This window comes from Anolis sagrei, chromosome 6, assembly GCF_037176765.1.
Source record: "Anolis sagrei isolate rAnoSag1 chromosome 6, rAnoSag1.mat, whole genome shotgun sequence".
Lineage (NCBI taxonomy): Eukaryota > Metazoa > Chordata > Lepidosauria > Squamata > Dactyloidae > Anolis > Anolis sagrei.
The window spans coordinates 127,456,275-127,470,143 of record NC_090026.1 but is presented as its reverse complement, the minus strand read 5'-3'; the positions used below and the strand labels follow the sequence as shown (position 1 = coordinate 127,470,143).

Here is a 13,869-nt window from a genome sequence, read left to right as displayed (position 1 = left end):
CACTTTGAATTGTGCTTGGAACTGGATCGGCAGCCAGTGGAGCTGACATAGCAGAGGGGTGGTATGTTCCCTGTATGATGCTCCGGTGAGTAGCCTGGCCGCTGCCCGTTGGACTAATTGATGTTTCCAAACAGTCTTCAAAGGCAGCCCCACATAGAGTGTGTTGCAGTAATCTATTCGGGATGTAACAAGTGCGTGGACCACTGTGGCCAGATCCCTTTCAGGCCCAAAGGATGGGATAATTGAGGGCATCTCCAGTCTGTCTCTGTCCCAGAAGGTGTGACCACAAGCTCAAAGGCTATGATCCTGCTATCTCTGGCATGATTCAGAAAAAAAGCAATTCCCTGTCCTCTGAAAACTCAGAATAGCCAGAATTAGTCCCACAAATAAATAAATTCAATAAAAGACGTGTAGAATATATGCAGGAAGCAGGATGTGCATGCTCCTTTTTAGCACAAGAATATAATCATCTTGCAAATTCCAACATTTATTTGTCATTGTTGTCTGAATTTTTACTATAGATAAGAAAAGCCAAGAAGCCAAGAAAGAAAGTACACGAAGAAAGCTTCATGCCTTCTATGAGGTCAAGCAGGAAATAGGAAGGTGAGAGCAAAATTTCACTTGGAATTCCAATTAAAAATTAGGACTTTATCACACCAATCTGTCGTCTCATGGCATTGCATTGTTTAAGCAAGTGGAAATATACTATTATTTTGAATGCTTTCTTTCACACCTTGGCACAATTGCACTAAGCTTGCATTTTGCGGATGCAAATTTCTACAATCAGTTATCTTCACAATCTTGTTTCCTACTCATGTTTACCCAAACAATGCAATTGTGCTGTGTTTTTCACTGTTTTTCCTCTTTTGCTGCAACTAGTTATAGCATTTTTGTAAGACGTTCCTCCACTTTGCAATATCAGGATGGCAGCAGTAGATAAAGATAAGAAAGAATTTGTAACAACATTGACAACTTGCACGGCAATTGAAGGGAGATGTTGACAAGATGGAATGTGTCCAGAGGAGAGGGACTCAAAGGATCAAGAGTCTGGAGAACAAGCCCTATGAGGAGCGGCTTAAAGAGCTGGGCATGTTTAGCCTGCAGAAGAGAAGGCTGAGAGGAGACACGATGAGGGCCATGTATTAAGATGTGAGAGGAAGTCATAGTGAGGAAGGAGCAGGCTTGTCTTCTGCTGCCCTAAAGACTAGGACACAATGGGAAAATGGAGATTCCACCTGAACATGAGAAAGAACTTCTTGACTGTGAGAGCTGTTCAGTAGTGGAACTCTCTGCCCCAGAGTGTGGTGGATGCTCCTTCTTTGGAGGCTTTTAAACAGAGGCAGGGTGGCCATCTGTTGAGAGTGCTTTGAATGCAATTTTCCTGCTTCTTGGAAGAATGAGGTTGGACAGAAAAGCCCTCGAGATCTCTTCCAACTCTAGGATTCTATGATTCTATGATTTTTCTACCAATGAAAAGAGACTGTCCTGCTGTAATTACGCTTTATCAGCTTCATGTGATAAAGTCCTTAGAAGTCACAACTGTTTTTGTGAATGTATATTTGAAGTCTGGGAAGGAACTTAATAGGAAACTTGTTGCTTCCAGTATTGGAAATGTGTCCCCTGAGGGTGTTATCTTTCTTCGCAGGGGTTCCTTTGGCTTTATCAAGAGGGTGGTCCACAAAGAAAACCGAGTGTCCTGTGCCGCCAAGTTTATACCCCTACGAGGCAAAAGAAGGGAGCAGGCTTATCGGGAGAGGGACATTCTGGCCTCTCTCTCCCATGAGAGGATCATTCAGCTTCTGGATCAGTTTGAAACACGGAAGACTTTAATCCTTATTTTGGAGCTGTATCCTTTTAATAGACAGCAGCAAACACCAAAATCCTGAAATGGCACGCATGCTACTCAAGTTATGGTTTACAAAAGGCACAATTCGATGCCCAACAATTCACAAAATACAATATACAGTTTACAATATAACGACGACAGTTATAACTAATTAAAACAGTCAAATTAAATCAACAGCAGCAATAAAATCATCTCGTGGTCAACGTTCGTCAATTCATAAATCCATAATCCATCCAGCATTGTCATTGTCCTTTCCTACTCTGGTCATCATTGTCCTTTATCCATCTGCCAGCTTACCCAAAGACCTGGTCCCATATCCAGGTCTTTAGCTTCCTTCTGAAAGAGAGGAGGGATGTTGATGACCTAATTTCCATGGGGAGCGCATTCCACAGGCGAGGGGCCACCACCGAGAAGGCCCTGTCCCTCATCCTTGCCAGTCTCACTTGTGATAAAGGCAGGGCTGAGAGCAGGGCCTCCCCGGAAGATCTTAAACTCCGAGATGGGACGTAGATAGACGCATAATACAATATCAGTATTATTTATTACTATATTGTACTAAACCATTATATTGTAATATTATTAGTAATATTACATGTAATATAAAATATGTAATTATAATCTCATATTATTATTAGCATTATATTGTATTACATTATAATATTATAAATATTATATTTATATACAATATATTGTATTACATTATATTATATTATTAGTATTATATTATGTACCACTTTAACTGCTGTTGCTTAGTGCTATGGAATCATGGGAGTTTTTGTTTTCTAAGTTCTTTAGCTATCTCTAGCACGGGTGCTGGTGCCTCATTAAACTGCAACCCCCAGGATTGCATATAATTCCTTCTTCTGAATTCAAAGATTCGAAATACTCCAAAATTATCCATACCAGTAGCTGAAATTGTCATGTCTTTGCTTTGTGGTGGTACACAAACTTTGTTTCATGCACAAAATTAGGTGTCATCAACATGTGTATACATTGCATTTAGCGCAGTAGGTTAAACCGCTGAGCTGCTGAACTTGCTGACTGAAAGGTTGCAGGTTCGAATCCGGGGAGTGGTGTGAGCTCCTGCTGTTAGCTCCAGCTTCTACCAACTTAGCAGTTTGAAAACATGCAAATCTGAGTAGATCAATAGGTACCGTTCTGGCAGGAAGGAACGGCGCTCCATGCAGTCATGTCTATGGCCACATAACTTTGGAGGTGTCTATGGACAACGCTGGCTCTTCAGCTTAGAAATGGAGATGAGCACCAACCTCCAGAGTTGGACACGACTGGACTTCATGTAGGGAAAAGCCTTTACCGTTACTATTCCTTAATGTATTAGCTGCTCAAGTGAAGAGCTTCTGGAAAGATTGTTCAAGAAGAATGCGGTGACGGAAGCAGAGGTAATGGTGCTTCCTTGTATTTTTAAAAAATAAATTTAAAAATGGGATTTTAAATCAAGGAATCTGACTGTGAGAGCCGTTCAGCAGTGGAATTCTCTGCCCCGGAGTGTGGTGGAGGCTCCTTCTTTGGAAGCTTTTAAACAGAGTCTAGATGGCCATCTGTCAGGGGTGATCTGAATGCAATATTCCTGCTTCTTGGCAGGGGGTTGGACTGGATGGCCCACGAGGTCTCTTCCAACTCTTTGATTCTATGATTCTATTCTATGATTCTATGAATCGTAACAGTCTTCTTGAAGAAGTCTAAAATTGGAGGTATCTTTTTTGAGATCCGCTGATAATGCTTTTCATTTGCGAACAGGTGAAGATATATATCAAACAACTTTTGGAAGGGATTGGCTATCTTCATGAAAATCAAGTTCTTCACTTGGATATCAAGGTAACACTTGAAAATGATTGTGACCAGAAAATAGGAAAAATGCTTCTGAGAGTAACGAAAGTGCTTCAAAGAAGCTTTGTTGAAGGAATAGTCCTGTTGAGTGAATTGGACCTTCTCTAATCTGAGTAAAGACTTAAATCCATTGAAAAACAAATGGCCATTTTTGGAAGTATGACATCTCCCATCCAGGAGAGCTGAAGCTCTAGAACCAAGATGGTGCCCAGGGGCGACTCGTCCATTATGCAAAGTAAGCGGTCTCAGAACACTTTTTTTTTTGCCAGGGGTGCAGAGGCACCTCTGTAAATGCCCCTCGACTGCCACTTGAGGAGCACCCCCTCAGCTCACAACAGCCCTAGCAGTCCGGGGGGAGCCTCGGCTTTCTTGCCTCGCTGCCGGGCGATCCTCTTCCCGAAGGAGCCGGACCCTTGAGCCTCGCCTAGCCCCTCTTGTTCCTGCTCCACCCGGTCACCGGGTGCGTGAGCAGAGCCGGCGCTCAATTGTTTTCCATGTTTGATCCCTTCCCCATGACCGGCTCCCTTTCCCGATCCCCCGGCGCTCCACCCGCTTCCTCTCCTCTCCCCAATCCGCAGGTGGGCCAAGGGGCAGAGCCGCCATGCCTGGCCTGCTTTGGGTCCAGAGGCATGTCTGAAGACCCCAGCGTGCGCACCAAAAGTCACCTTTTCTCCTGACTTTCTCTTCAGCCATTGGGACCAAGAGAGAGAGAGAGAGAGCCCCTCCGGCTGGAGGTATCTCCCACCTCCGCTCCCTCCTTTGTTTTTGCACCTACCTTCAGGAAAGGTGGGCATCTCCACCTCTCTCTCTCTCTCTCTCTCTCTCTCGGTCCCAATGGCTGAGGAGAAAGTCAGGAGAAGAGGTGACTTTTGGTGCACACGCCGGGGTCTTCTGGCACGCCTCCGGACCCAAAGCGAGCCAGGCAAGGGAGCAAGTGCGGCAAGTGTAGTTACTGGGATGTAGTTCACCTACAATCAAAGAGCATTCTGAACTCCACCAATGATGGAATTGAACCAAATATGGCACACAGAACTCCCACATCAAACAGAAAATATATATCAATGATTGGTTGGGTGGGGCACCAAAATACTGTTTGCTTACCGTTGAAAATTACCTAGGGCCGCCTCTGATGGTGCCCCAGGTATTCTTAGACTTCTGGAGGGAAGGAGTGAAAAGAAGAAGACATAAGAGATCCAAGAATCTGAGTGGAAGGTCGTATTCTTCCTGAATTAATTCCCAACAGTCCTGGGATGCAGCCTGAAGAAACTCCTTTTCTGATGTAGAGCCAACATCCCAGTCCACATGTGTTGAGATACCAACCCATAATTATTTCAGACTGGTTTATAGGCCAAGGAAGGTTGATGATCCCACCTCCTAAAGTCTCTGAACTCCTGGAAATGATAGGATTATTGCTTCACATGGGTATAAATGGACAGAATCTTGCCCAAGAAGGGCAAGATTCCACCAAACTGAGTCTACACATTCAGCAAGGAAACAATTTGGGTGTCTGATCAGTATGAGGCTGGTTTTATTTATTTATTGTGTCAGGAGCAAACCAAACAGTTGTATTGCATTTTTTAACAAACAAACAAACAAACAAACAAAACACGAAGTTTGCAAGCTTGGTAGTTGATTAAATGTCCTTTGACCAGTATCTGGCCACTTGGAGTGCCTCTGGTGTAACTAAAAGAAGGTCCTCCGTTGTGCATGTGGCAGGGCTCAGGTTGCATTGCAGCAGGTGGTCAGTGGTTTGCTCTTCTCCACACTCGCATGTCGTGGATTCCACTTTGTAGCCCCATTTCTTAAGGTTGGCTCTGCATCTCATGGACCATTCAGCACCTTCCAAGTCGCTCAGTTTTCTGTGTGCCCAGGGGGGAGTCTCTCATTTGGTATCAGCCATTGATTGAGGTTCTGGGTTTGAGCCTGCCACTTTTGGACTCTTGCTTGCTGAGATGTTCCAATGGGTGTCTTTGTAGATCTTAGAAAACTATTTCTTGATTTAAGTTGTTGACGTGCTGGCTGATATCCAAACAGGGGATGAGCTGGAGATGTCTCTGCCTTGGTCCTTTCACTATTGGCTGCTACTACCCGGCGGATGTCAGATGGTGCAATACCGGCTAAACAGTGTAGTTTCTCCAGTGGTGTAGGGCGCAGACACCCCGTGATAATGCGGCATGTCTCATTAAGAGCCACATCCACTGTTTTAGCGTGGTGAGATGTGTTCCACACTGGGCATGTGTACTACTCAACAGCAGAGTAGCATAATGCAAGGGCAGATGTCTTCACTGTGTCTGGTTGTGATCCCCAGGTTGTGCCAGTCAGCTTTCACATGATATTGTTTCTAGCACCCACTTTTTGCTTGATATTCAGGCAGTGCTTCTTGTAGGTCAAAGCACAGTCCAGAGTGACTCCCAGGTATTTGGGTGCGCTGCAATGCTCCAGCGGGATGAGGCTGATGACCACAATGAAGATAGACTAATGTTTTCATTCTTTATGTTTCCACAGCCCTCAAACATCTTGATGGTTTATGATGACCGGGATGACATTAAGCTCTGTGATTTTGGCTTTGCTCAGAAGATCAACCCGGCTGAGCCTCAGTACAGCAAATATGGGTCTCCGGAGTTTGTCTCGCCAGAAATTCTCTCCCAGTCACCAGTGTCAAAAGCTTCTGATATCTGGTAAAATACAACCCACCCATCCTCACTTCAAAGTAGCTCTTGTTTAATGGAGAATACATTTTAGGTCCGCTGAAGAACAAAGTAGTGGTCTAAATGGTTATGACTGTCTTTTATGTATGTGGCAACCTTCTTGTAGGGTTTCCTTAGCAAGAATTCTGTAGAAGTTTGCCATGTCCTTCTTTCCAGGCTAAGGGCGCTTCCAGACAGCACTAAATCACGGGTTTTAAACAAGGGCAAAAAATCCTGGGACTTCAGAAGAGATCCACATACAGACCTGTTGGTCCTGGGATTTCTGCCTCCGTTGTTCAGACTTGATGATTTGTTTTGAGATTTAAAGGCTCTCAAGAATGTCACTGTGGGACTTCTTATTTTTAAACTCAGGATGTGGATATGTGGAGAATCACTCCAGTGAATGACTGCAAAAGTTTCATTCTTTGTCCTGACATTTCATGAAGTATCTGCCACACAAACAAAGTTTATGGGGTAGGACCACTTCTTTCCAAGTCAGCACTGTACAATCAAACAGGAACACATACTTTCAAGCCAGGAACAGAACTTCGTCATTACTGACACTTTTTATCGTCTGGCTGCTTGGCCATCTTTCCAGACAGATTTGGTTGTGTACTTGTGGCATCAAACAACAGGGTGCTGTTCCTGGATTATACATGACTGTCCCTGATTGCTATTCTTGTGAAATGATGTACATTATTGACTCGGGGGCCACAAATGTGCCCTCCACATGTTTCATGAAGTTTTTGGCACACAAACAAAGTTTTTGCCTTCTACTCAAATGTCATCTTCTTTTTAGGAACTGACCAATCGGGAACAAACATCTAAAACCCAGATTAAAAAATCCCATATCTGATTGCAGGCACATATAGACATGTGAAGATCTAAATTTTCGGCTCAAAATCGTGATATTCCCGCACTTGGAAATCTCACATTTTTTGCCTTTGGTAGCTATTGCTTCCACATTTACTGGGAATGGGATCTAGCCAGCTTCCTGTTTGCTGCAGAAGCTCCTGGGATAAAGGTGCTGTCTGGACGGGCCCGAGGAGAGTGTGACTTGACCACTATCACACAAAGTGTTTTCATAGCTGAGTGCAGATTCAAAACATCAGGGCAAAGTTAGTTTAAAGCTTTAAAGAAAACCAAGGACAGTCACCGGCAACTGCTGTGCATCATGAAGATGGCTAGTGAGTCCATGTTTTGGGTCCAGTGTACATGAGCCCTAAGTCTATTTGCTATGAACGAGGAAGTACTTAGTCTTCAAATATTTATGCTATCCACTTCATTCTCTCAGCTTCCAAAAGTGCTACAAGATCCCTATGCACCACAATTTTGGTCCAGTATGTCCTCTTGAGGAAGCTGCTTCAAGGCAGGGCCTTTGATGATAAGTTTCTGAGAGGAATTCATATCCCATTTTTTAATCTTTGACAGAGGCAAACATCTCTTACTCTTTCTCTTTGCTTAGACCATATCTTTTATGTGCCAGTTTGTTGCGTTGTCTGAATATTAAATGCATCAACAGGCCATTGTAGCTGAGGTCAAACCAGCTGTGTAATTCAGAATCTTCCCAGTCTTCTTCTTGATCGAATAGTAAGAATACTCTGTAATTTGTCCTTTATGGACCTATTTTCCTGACATTTTCCTGACAGATCTGGAGATGTAGGATCATTGCTATGTTGGGGTTATAATTAAAGTATGAAAAGATTCACATTAAAGAGGAGAGATGGTTGTTTCTAAATGTTTATCAAGGAGACATGTAAATATAAGCCAGGCAGTTACATTAAGAATTCCCCGGGTTCTTGCTAGAGTACCTGTGGAAATGTATCCAGGATCACTCTTATTGTACAGACTAGATGTACCCACAACGTGTTACTGTGGCCAACCTTACCTCCCTCTTTCTCTCCTTCTTTCTTTCTTTCTTTCTTTCTTTCTTTCTTTCTCTCTCTCTCTCTCTCTCTCTCTCTCTCTCTCTCTCCTTCCTTCCTTCCTTCCCTCCTTCCCTCCCTCCCTCTCTCCTTCCTTCCTTCCTTCCTTCCTTCCTTCCTTCCTTCCCTCCCTCTTTCCTTCCTTCCTTCTTTCCTTCCTTCCTTCCTTCCCTCCCTCCCTCCCTCTCTCTCTCCCTCCATCCTTCCTTCCTTCCTTCCTTCCCTCCCTCCCTCCCTCCCTCCCTCCTTCCTTCCTTCCTTCCTTCCTTCCTTCCTTCCTTCCTTCCCTCCCTCCTTCCCTCCCTCCCTCTTTCCTTCCTTCCTTCCTTCCTTCCTTCCTTCCTTCCTTTTTTCTTTCCTTCTCTCCTTCCTTCCTTCTCTACCTCTTTCCTTGATTTCCCTCCCCTTTTCATTCACTTTTTCTTTCTCTCCTTTCTTCTTCCTTGACCTATTCTTAGACTGCAGCTCCCAGCAGTCCTTCTAATCGATCTGCCTACCTACTCTCTATCTCTAGCTAATCTATCTATCTTAGCTATCTGGAGGATTGCTGGGAGTTGCAGTCCAGGAATAGGAAAAAGGAAATATGCACAGATTGAGATGCTCTCAAAGAAATCCAAGGAGAAGCAAGCTTGCACCTTGGAAGCACTGCATTTGGAGCATCCTCCTCTCCTAAAGCATGCTCTTTGATTGTAGGTGAACTATAAATCCAAGTAACAACTACTCCCAAATGTCAAGGCCCCCCAAACTCCACCTGTGTTCATATTTGGGCATATGGAATATTAGTGCCAAGTTTGGTCCAGATCCATCATTGTTTGAGTCCACAGTGCTCTCTGGATGTAGATGAACTACAACTCCCAAACTTAAGGTCAATGCCCACCAAACCCTTCCAGTATTCTCTGTTGGTCATGGGAGTTCTGTGTGCCAAGTTGGGTTCAATTCCATCGTTGGCGGGGTTCAGAATGCTCTTGATTGTAGGTGAACTATAAATCCCAGCAACTACAACACCCAAATTACAAAATCATTTTTTTTAGTGAAGGACATACATTAGGTTGTTAGGTGTCTTCTGTCCAAATTTGGTGTCAATTCGTCCAGTGGTTTTTGAGTTCTGTTAATCCCAAAAACGAACATTACATTTTTATTTATATAGATGATAATCTCTACATAAATGGAGTGAAGTTGTCTATATAACTTCTATCACATTAATTTTTATTTCTGACACACTTCTTTCCCCCTTTTTCTCTATAGGCCTATTGGAGTAATTAGTTATTTAAGGTAAGCACTTTGGATCTCTTCATTTTGACACATTCCCAATGCTGTGCCCTTTCATTTTGATTTTTTTATCCATTGCCCTAATCAGTCTTCTGCTTTTGTAATGCTGTCTGCCTTCAAATCATTTCCAACCTATGCCAATCATAAAGCAAGCTATCATGGCTTGTCCTTGACAAGATTTCTTCAGATGGAGGTTGCCTTTGCCTTTCTCCAAGGCTGAGAGAGTGTCACTTGCCTAAGGTCACTCAATGGGTTCCTGTGACTGAGCAAGGATGTGTTTCCAGATTCATAACCCAACAATCCAACCATTACACTATGCTGACTTTCCCCCTAATGCACACAGCCTATTAATGCTTTTGTATTCCTCTGACACAATTAGCTTGACGTGCAAGTCTCCATTTGCTGGTGAAAATGACAGAGCCACCCTCTTAAACATTCAGAGTGGAAACCTTTCTTGGGATGTTCCTGAGGTCGTTCGCCTGAGCAAAGAAGCCAAAGACTTTATCAGAAAGATGTTACAACCTTCTCCAGAGTGAGTACCTCTTTTGTTATTTCCCAGACATCTCCCAGAAATATGGATGGGCATTGAGGAAGGGAGGAAAGAGAAAAAAGAAGGCAAAGGGGCATTTTCCGCAGCTCAAATCACAGCTCCTCAGTGTAATTTCCCAAATACTTGCATCGGTGTGATTACTTCCACCTTCCCATCTGTACAGGTCACTCATTTGTACTGATTTGGATATTTCCTGAGCTATTTGGAGTAGTTGTAAATACTGTCGAAGGCTTTCATGGCTGGAATCACTCAGTTCTTGTGGGTTTTTTCAGGCTATATGGCCATGTTCTAGAGGCATTTCTCCTAATGCAAAGTATATGTTTTTCTTCCCTCCCAGGGCAAGACCTAGTGCAATGGAGTGCCTTTCCCATGCTTGGTTTCAGGTATGGAATCTCTCTCCAATACATAGTTTGATCTTCTAGGAAAGAGGAACAGCATTGGCTTGTTCCTCCTCTTCCAACTCTCAACTCAAGCCAAGATGTTTCTGCAAGAGCTATTTATTTTGGGGGCAAACAATGCTAAATGAAGCAACCAAAAGAGGGAACAAAAATTCATCTAATGAACAAAAATACTAATTATTTGAAATACTAGATGAATTCTAGAATTTAGAATCATTAGGCTTGTGCGATCAATAAAAATGTTTCAATAATCATTACTAAGTTTGGAGGGGGGATCATTTCTAAAGTGCTTCTAAAATATGGTAAGGGTTCGTATTGTAACTATAATGATTTAACAACATTTTTGTTACTTTTTCGTTATGTAATTGCACAAGTGGGGAAGCTTCCAGGACTCCCTTCACCCTCATTTTTAGAGATATTGGGATGAAACTTGCTACAATGGTAGAACACATTTACCTCTATTATCCTCCCAAGTTTCAGAACGTTTCACACATCTACTGTTTTTTGGGAATATTATAAAGCTTATATGAACAACATTTAAAAAAAACCCTACAAGAGCGATCTCCTTGAATGCTGCTTCAGCTTGCTTCCAAACACCACCACACAAGAACTGTAGTTTTATAGTTTATTGAGGAAAAAATCCAAGTCAAAATAAAGAATAAGCATTGCAAAGTTCCAAAGATTAAGGTTAAATGCAGAATATAGTTCCAAAGATCTTCAGGTAAAAGCAGGAGACACAATCCTATCGGCAAAGTTCAAACCAGAGTCCCAGGTACAAGCAATGAAACAATTGCCCCATGAATCACAATGCAAGAAATCCCAAGCGTACTGCTTTCCAGGCTAAGGTTATTCCATGAAGCTTTCAGGCTAATAAGCTACGTTGAACTGACACTTTCCCTTGGTTTGCAAGAAGCCTAAATACCTTTCTAACATGAAAACATTACATGAAATCATTGCGATGACCTTTCACCGAGCTGGCCTCTTGTCTGCTGGCCAGGTGAGATCTCCGCCTGACCCGGAGATCAAGACGAGCTTGCCGGGTCAGGTCACTGTCAAGGCTTTCAGTACTTTCAGTACTTTCAGTATCAGCATGGGAAGGAGGTGAATGCCTCCTCACCTGTTCGCTATCTCCGTTAAAATTCCTTTCTCTTGGGAACTGCTGTGTTGATGTTGACTCTGCACTGTCTGTGCTGTCTGTGAGAGCCGCAGGCCCAGAGATTTGAGGCACAGAAAAAGAGCCAGGAATCTGAATCCCATCATCCTCATCATCACAGAACATGTCAGCCACAACACTGAATTTCTATTTTCAACAATAAAATATAACAAGGCATCGGTTCCTCAAAGTTTCAGAAAGATTTGCACATCCACTGATTTTTAGGGAATTTTAACCAATTTAAATTAACAGTACTATTTCACTGGAAGACCCCAGGGGCCATTCAGTCCAACCCCCTTCTGTCGGGCAGGAAAAGCACAGTCAAAGCACTCCCAAAAGATGCCCATCTAGCCTTAAAAATAATAATAAGAAGAAGAAGAAAAAGAAGAAAAAGAAGAAGAAGAAGACTACTAGTAAATTTTGGAGTTACTGCCTCAAAACTTTGCCTACCTCACAGGGCTAATTCAACTCCCAACATTCCCTTTAGGAAATGAACACCAAAACTTTCAGGGAGGAATTCTGGGAAATATAGTTTGGGAAGGCAAGGACCCCTGTGGCGGAGAATTCAAAAGGCCCCACCCTAAACTACATTTCCCCGAATTCTGCTTGCTTCAGAATACTGGGGCTGCCTGTGTTAAAGCCTCAATGTGACTGTGGTCTCTGCCTGTCTCTCTCTGGGCCAGCCATGTGCTGGAGGTTTTCTTCCTTGCCCCACCATCCAGCCAGACATCCCGCCCTCTTGCCCTCCCTTCGACCCTGGGGCCCCTTGCCACCCATTTTGTGGAAAGACCAGGGCTTCTCCCTCGACTCCGGGCCTTTCCATCCTCCTTGGAGTCCTTTGGGTGAACCAAACCCAGCCCTTTTGGGGCAGAAGCAGCGCTCGCAACGGAGACCGGGAGCCATTTACGAGACTTGCATCACTCTCATAAATGGTCAGTGTTTTGAATCTTAAGTTTTTTATGTGGGCGCTGCTTGCATTTCTTAATATTGCATTGTATGTATGAATCTTACGAAATACGACAAATGAGGCACAAACTAAGTTTTGCACAGCCCTAAGAAACATATAGATTGAAAAGGCCATCTAGTCTAAGACCATTCTACCATGCAGGAACACAGAAGTAAACACACAATTAAAGTGATCAAGGACCCATGTGCTTGAGCCAACTTTATGTACATCTGTAATCAATAATGTTGTAATCTTTTCATTCCACACTGATGCTATGTGTGCTGAATAGCATCAGTGTATTATTGCAAAAGGAAATTTTGACCTGAACATGGAATAATTATATTCTCAATTGGTTTTCCTTTATAGCACAATCTTCCACTTGAAGAAACTCATTTCATCGATACAAAGCAACTCAAATTTTTCGTATCTCGAAGCAAATGGCAGGTTAGTAAACATCAATTTGGCTATTCTACTGTTTTTCCTTTTGTGTGTAAATGTTTGTACTGTATTGTCGAAGGCTTTCATGGCTGGAATTACTGGGTTGTTGTAGATTTTTTGGGCTGTATGGCCATGTTCTAGAAGCATTCTCTCCTGACGTTTTGCCTGCATCTATGGGAAGCATCCTCAGAGGTTGTGAGTCTGTTGGAACTAGGAAAATGGGTTTATATATCTATGGAATGTCCAGGCTGGAAGAAAGAACTCTTGTCTGTTGGAGCTAGGTGTGAATGTTTCAACTGACCACCTTGATTAGCATTTGATGGCCTGGCAGTTTTTGGTGTGGCTTGTTAGTGCCTGGGGGAATATTTTGTTGAGAGATGATTAGCTGTCCCTGATTGTTTCCTCTCCGGAGTCTCCCTGTGTTTGAGTGTTGTTTTGCTGTTATAATTTTAGAGTGTTTTTTTTAATACTGGTTGCCAGATTTTAGTATTGCTTCAAATGCTAATCAAGGTGGCCAGTTGGGACTTTCACACCTACCTCCAACAGACAAGAGTTCTTTGTCCCACCCTGGACTTTCCACAGGTATATAAATCCAATTTTCCTAGTTTCCAACAAACCTCACAACTCTGAGGATGCCTGCCATAGATGCAGGCAAAACATCAGGAGAGAATGCTTCTAGAACATAGCCATTTAGCCCGAAAAACCTACAACAACCCAATGTTTTTACTGCTCCTTTAACTTCTGGAGAGTTGCCATGCCTCCAGGACTGGCAGTTTGATTGCCATTGCAGAAAATGTGCTAAAAGAGTG

General features: G+C 43.1%; 1 protein-coding gene across 1 annotated transcript in view; it reads left to right on the top strand.

The window, feature by feature from the left end:
- Positions 1-13,869, top strand: part of OBSCN (obscurin, cytoskeletal calmodulin and titin-interacting RhoGEF) — a 289,411-nt gene that overhangs the window by 248,480 nt on the left and 27,062 nt on the right. The window contains exons 92-100 of the mRNA XM_067470395.1: positions 522-603; positions 1,646-1,846; positions 3,186-3,246; positions 3,605-3,682; positions 6,200-6,372; positions 9,552-9,578; positions 9,955-10,107; positions 10,463-10,508; positions 12,989-13,066. Of these exons, the coding sequence (XP_067326496.1) occupies positions 522-603; positions 1,646-1,846; positions 3,186-3,246; positions 3,605-3,682; positions 6,200-6,372; positions 9,552-9,578; positions 9,955-10,107; positions 10,463-10,508; positions 12,989-13,066 (899 nt within the window). The remainder of the gene's footprint in view (positions 1-521; positions 604-1,645; positions 1,847-3,185; positions 3,247-3,604; positions 3,683-6,199; positions 6,373-9,551; positions 9,579-9,954; positions 10,108-10,462; positions 10,509-12,988; positions 13,067-13,869) is intronic.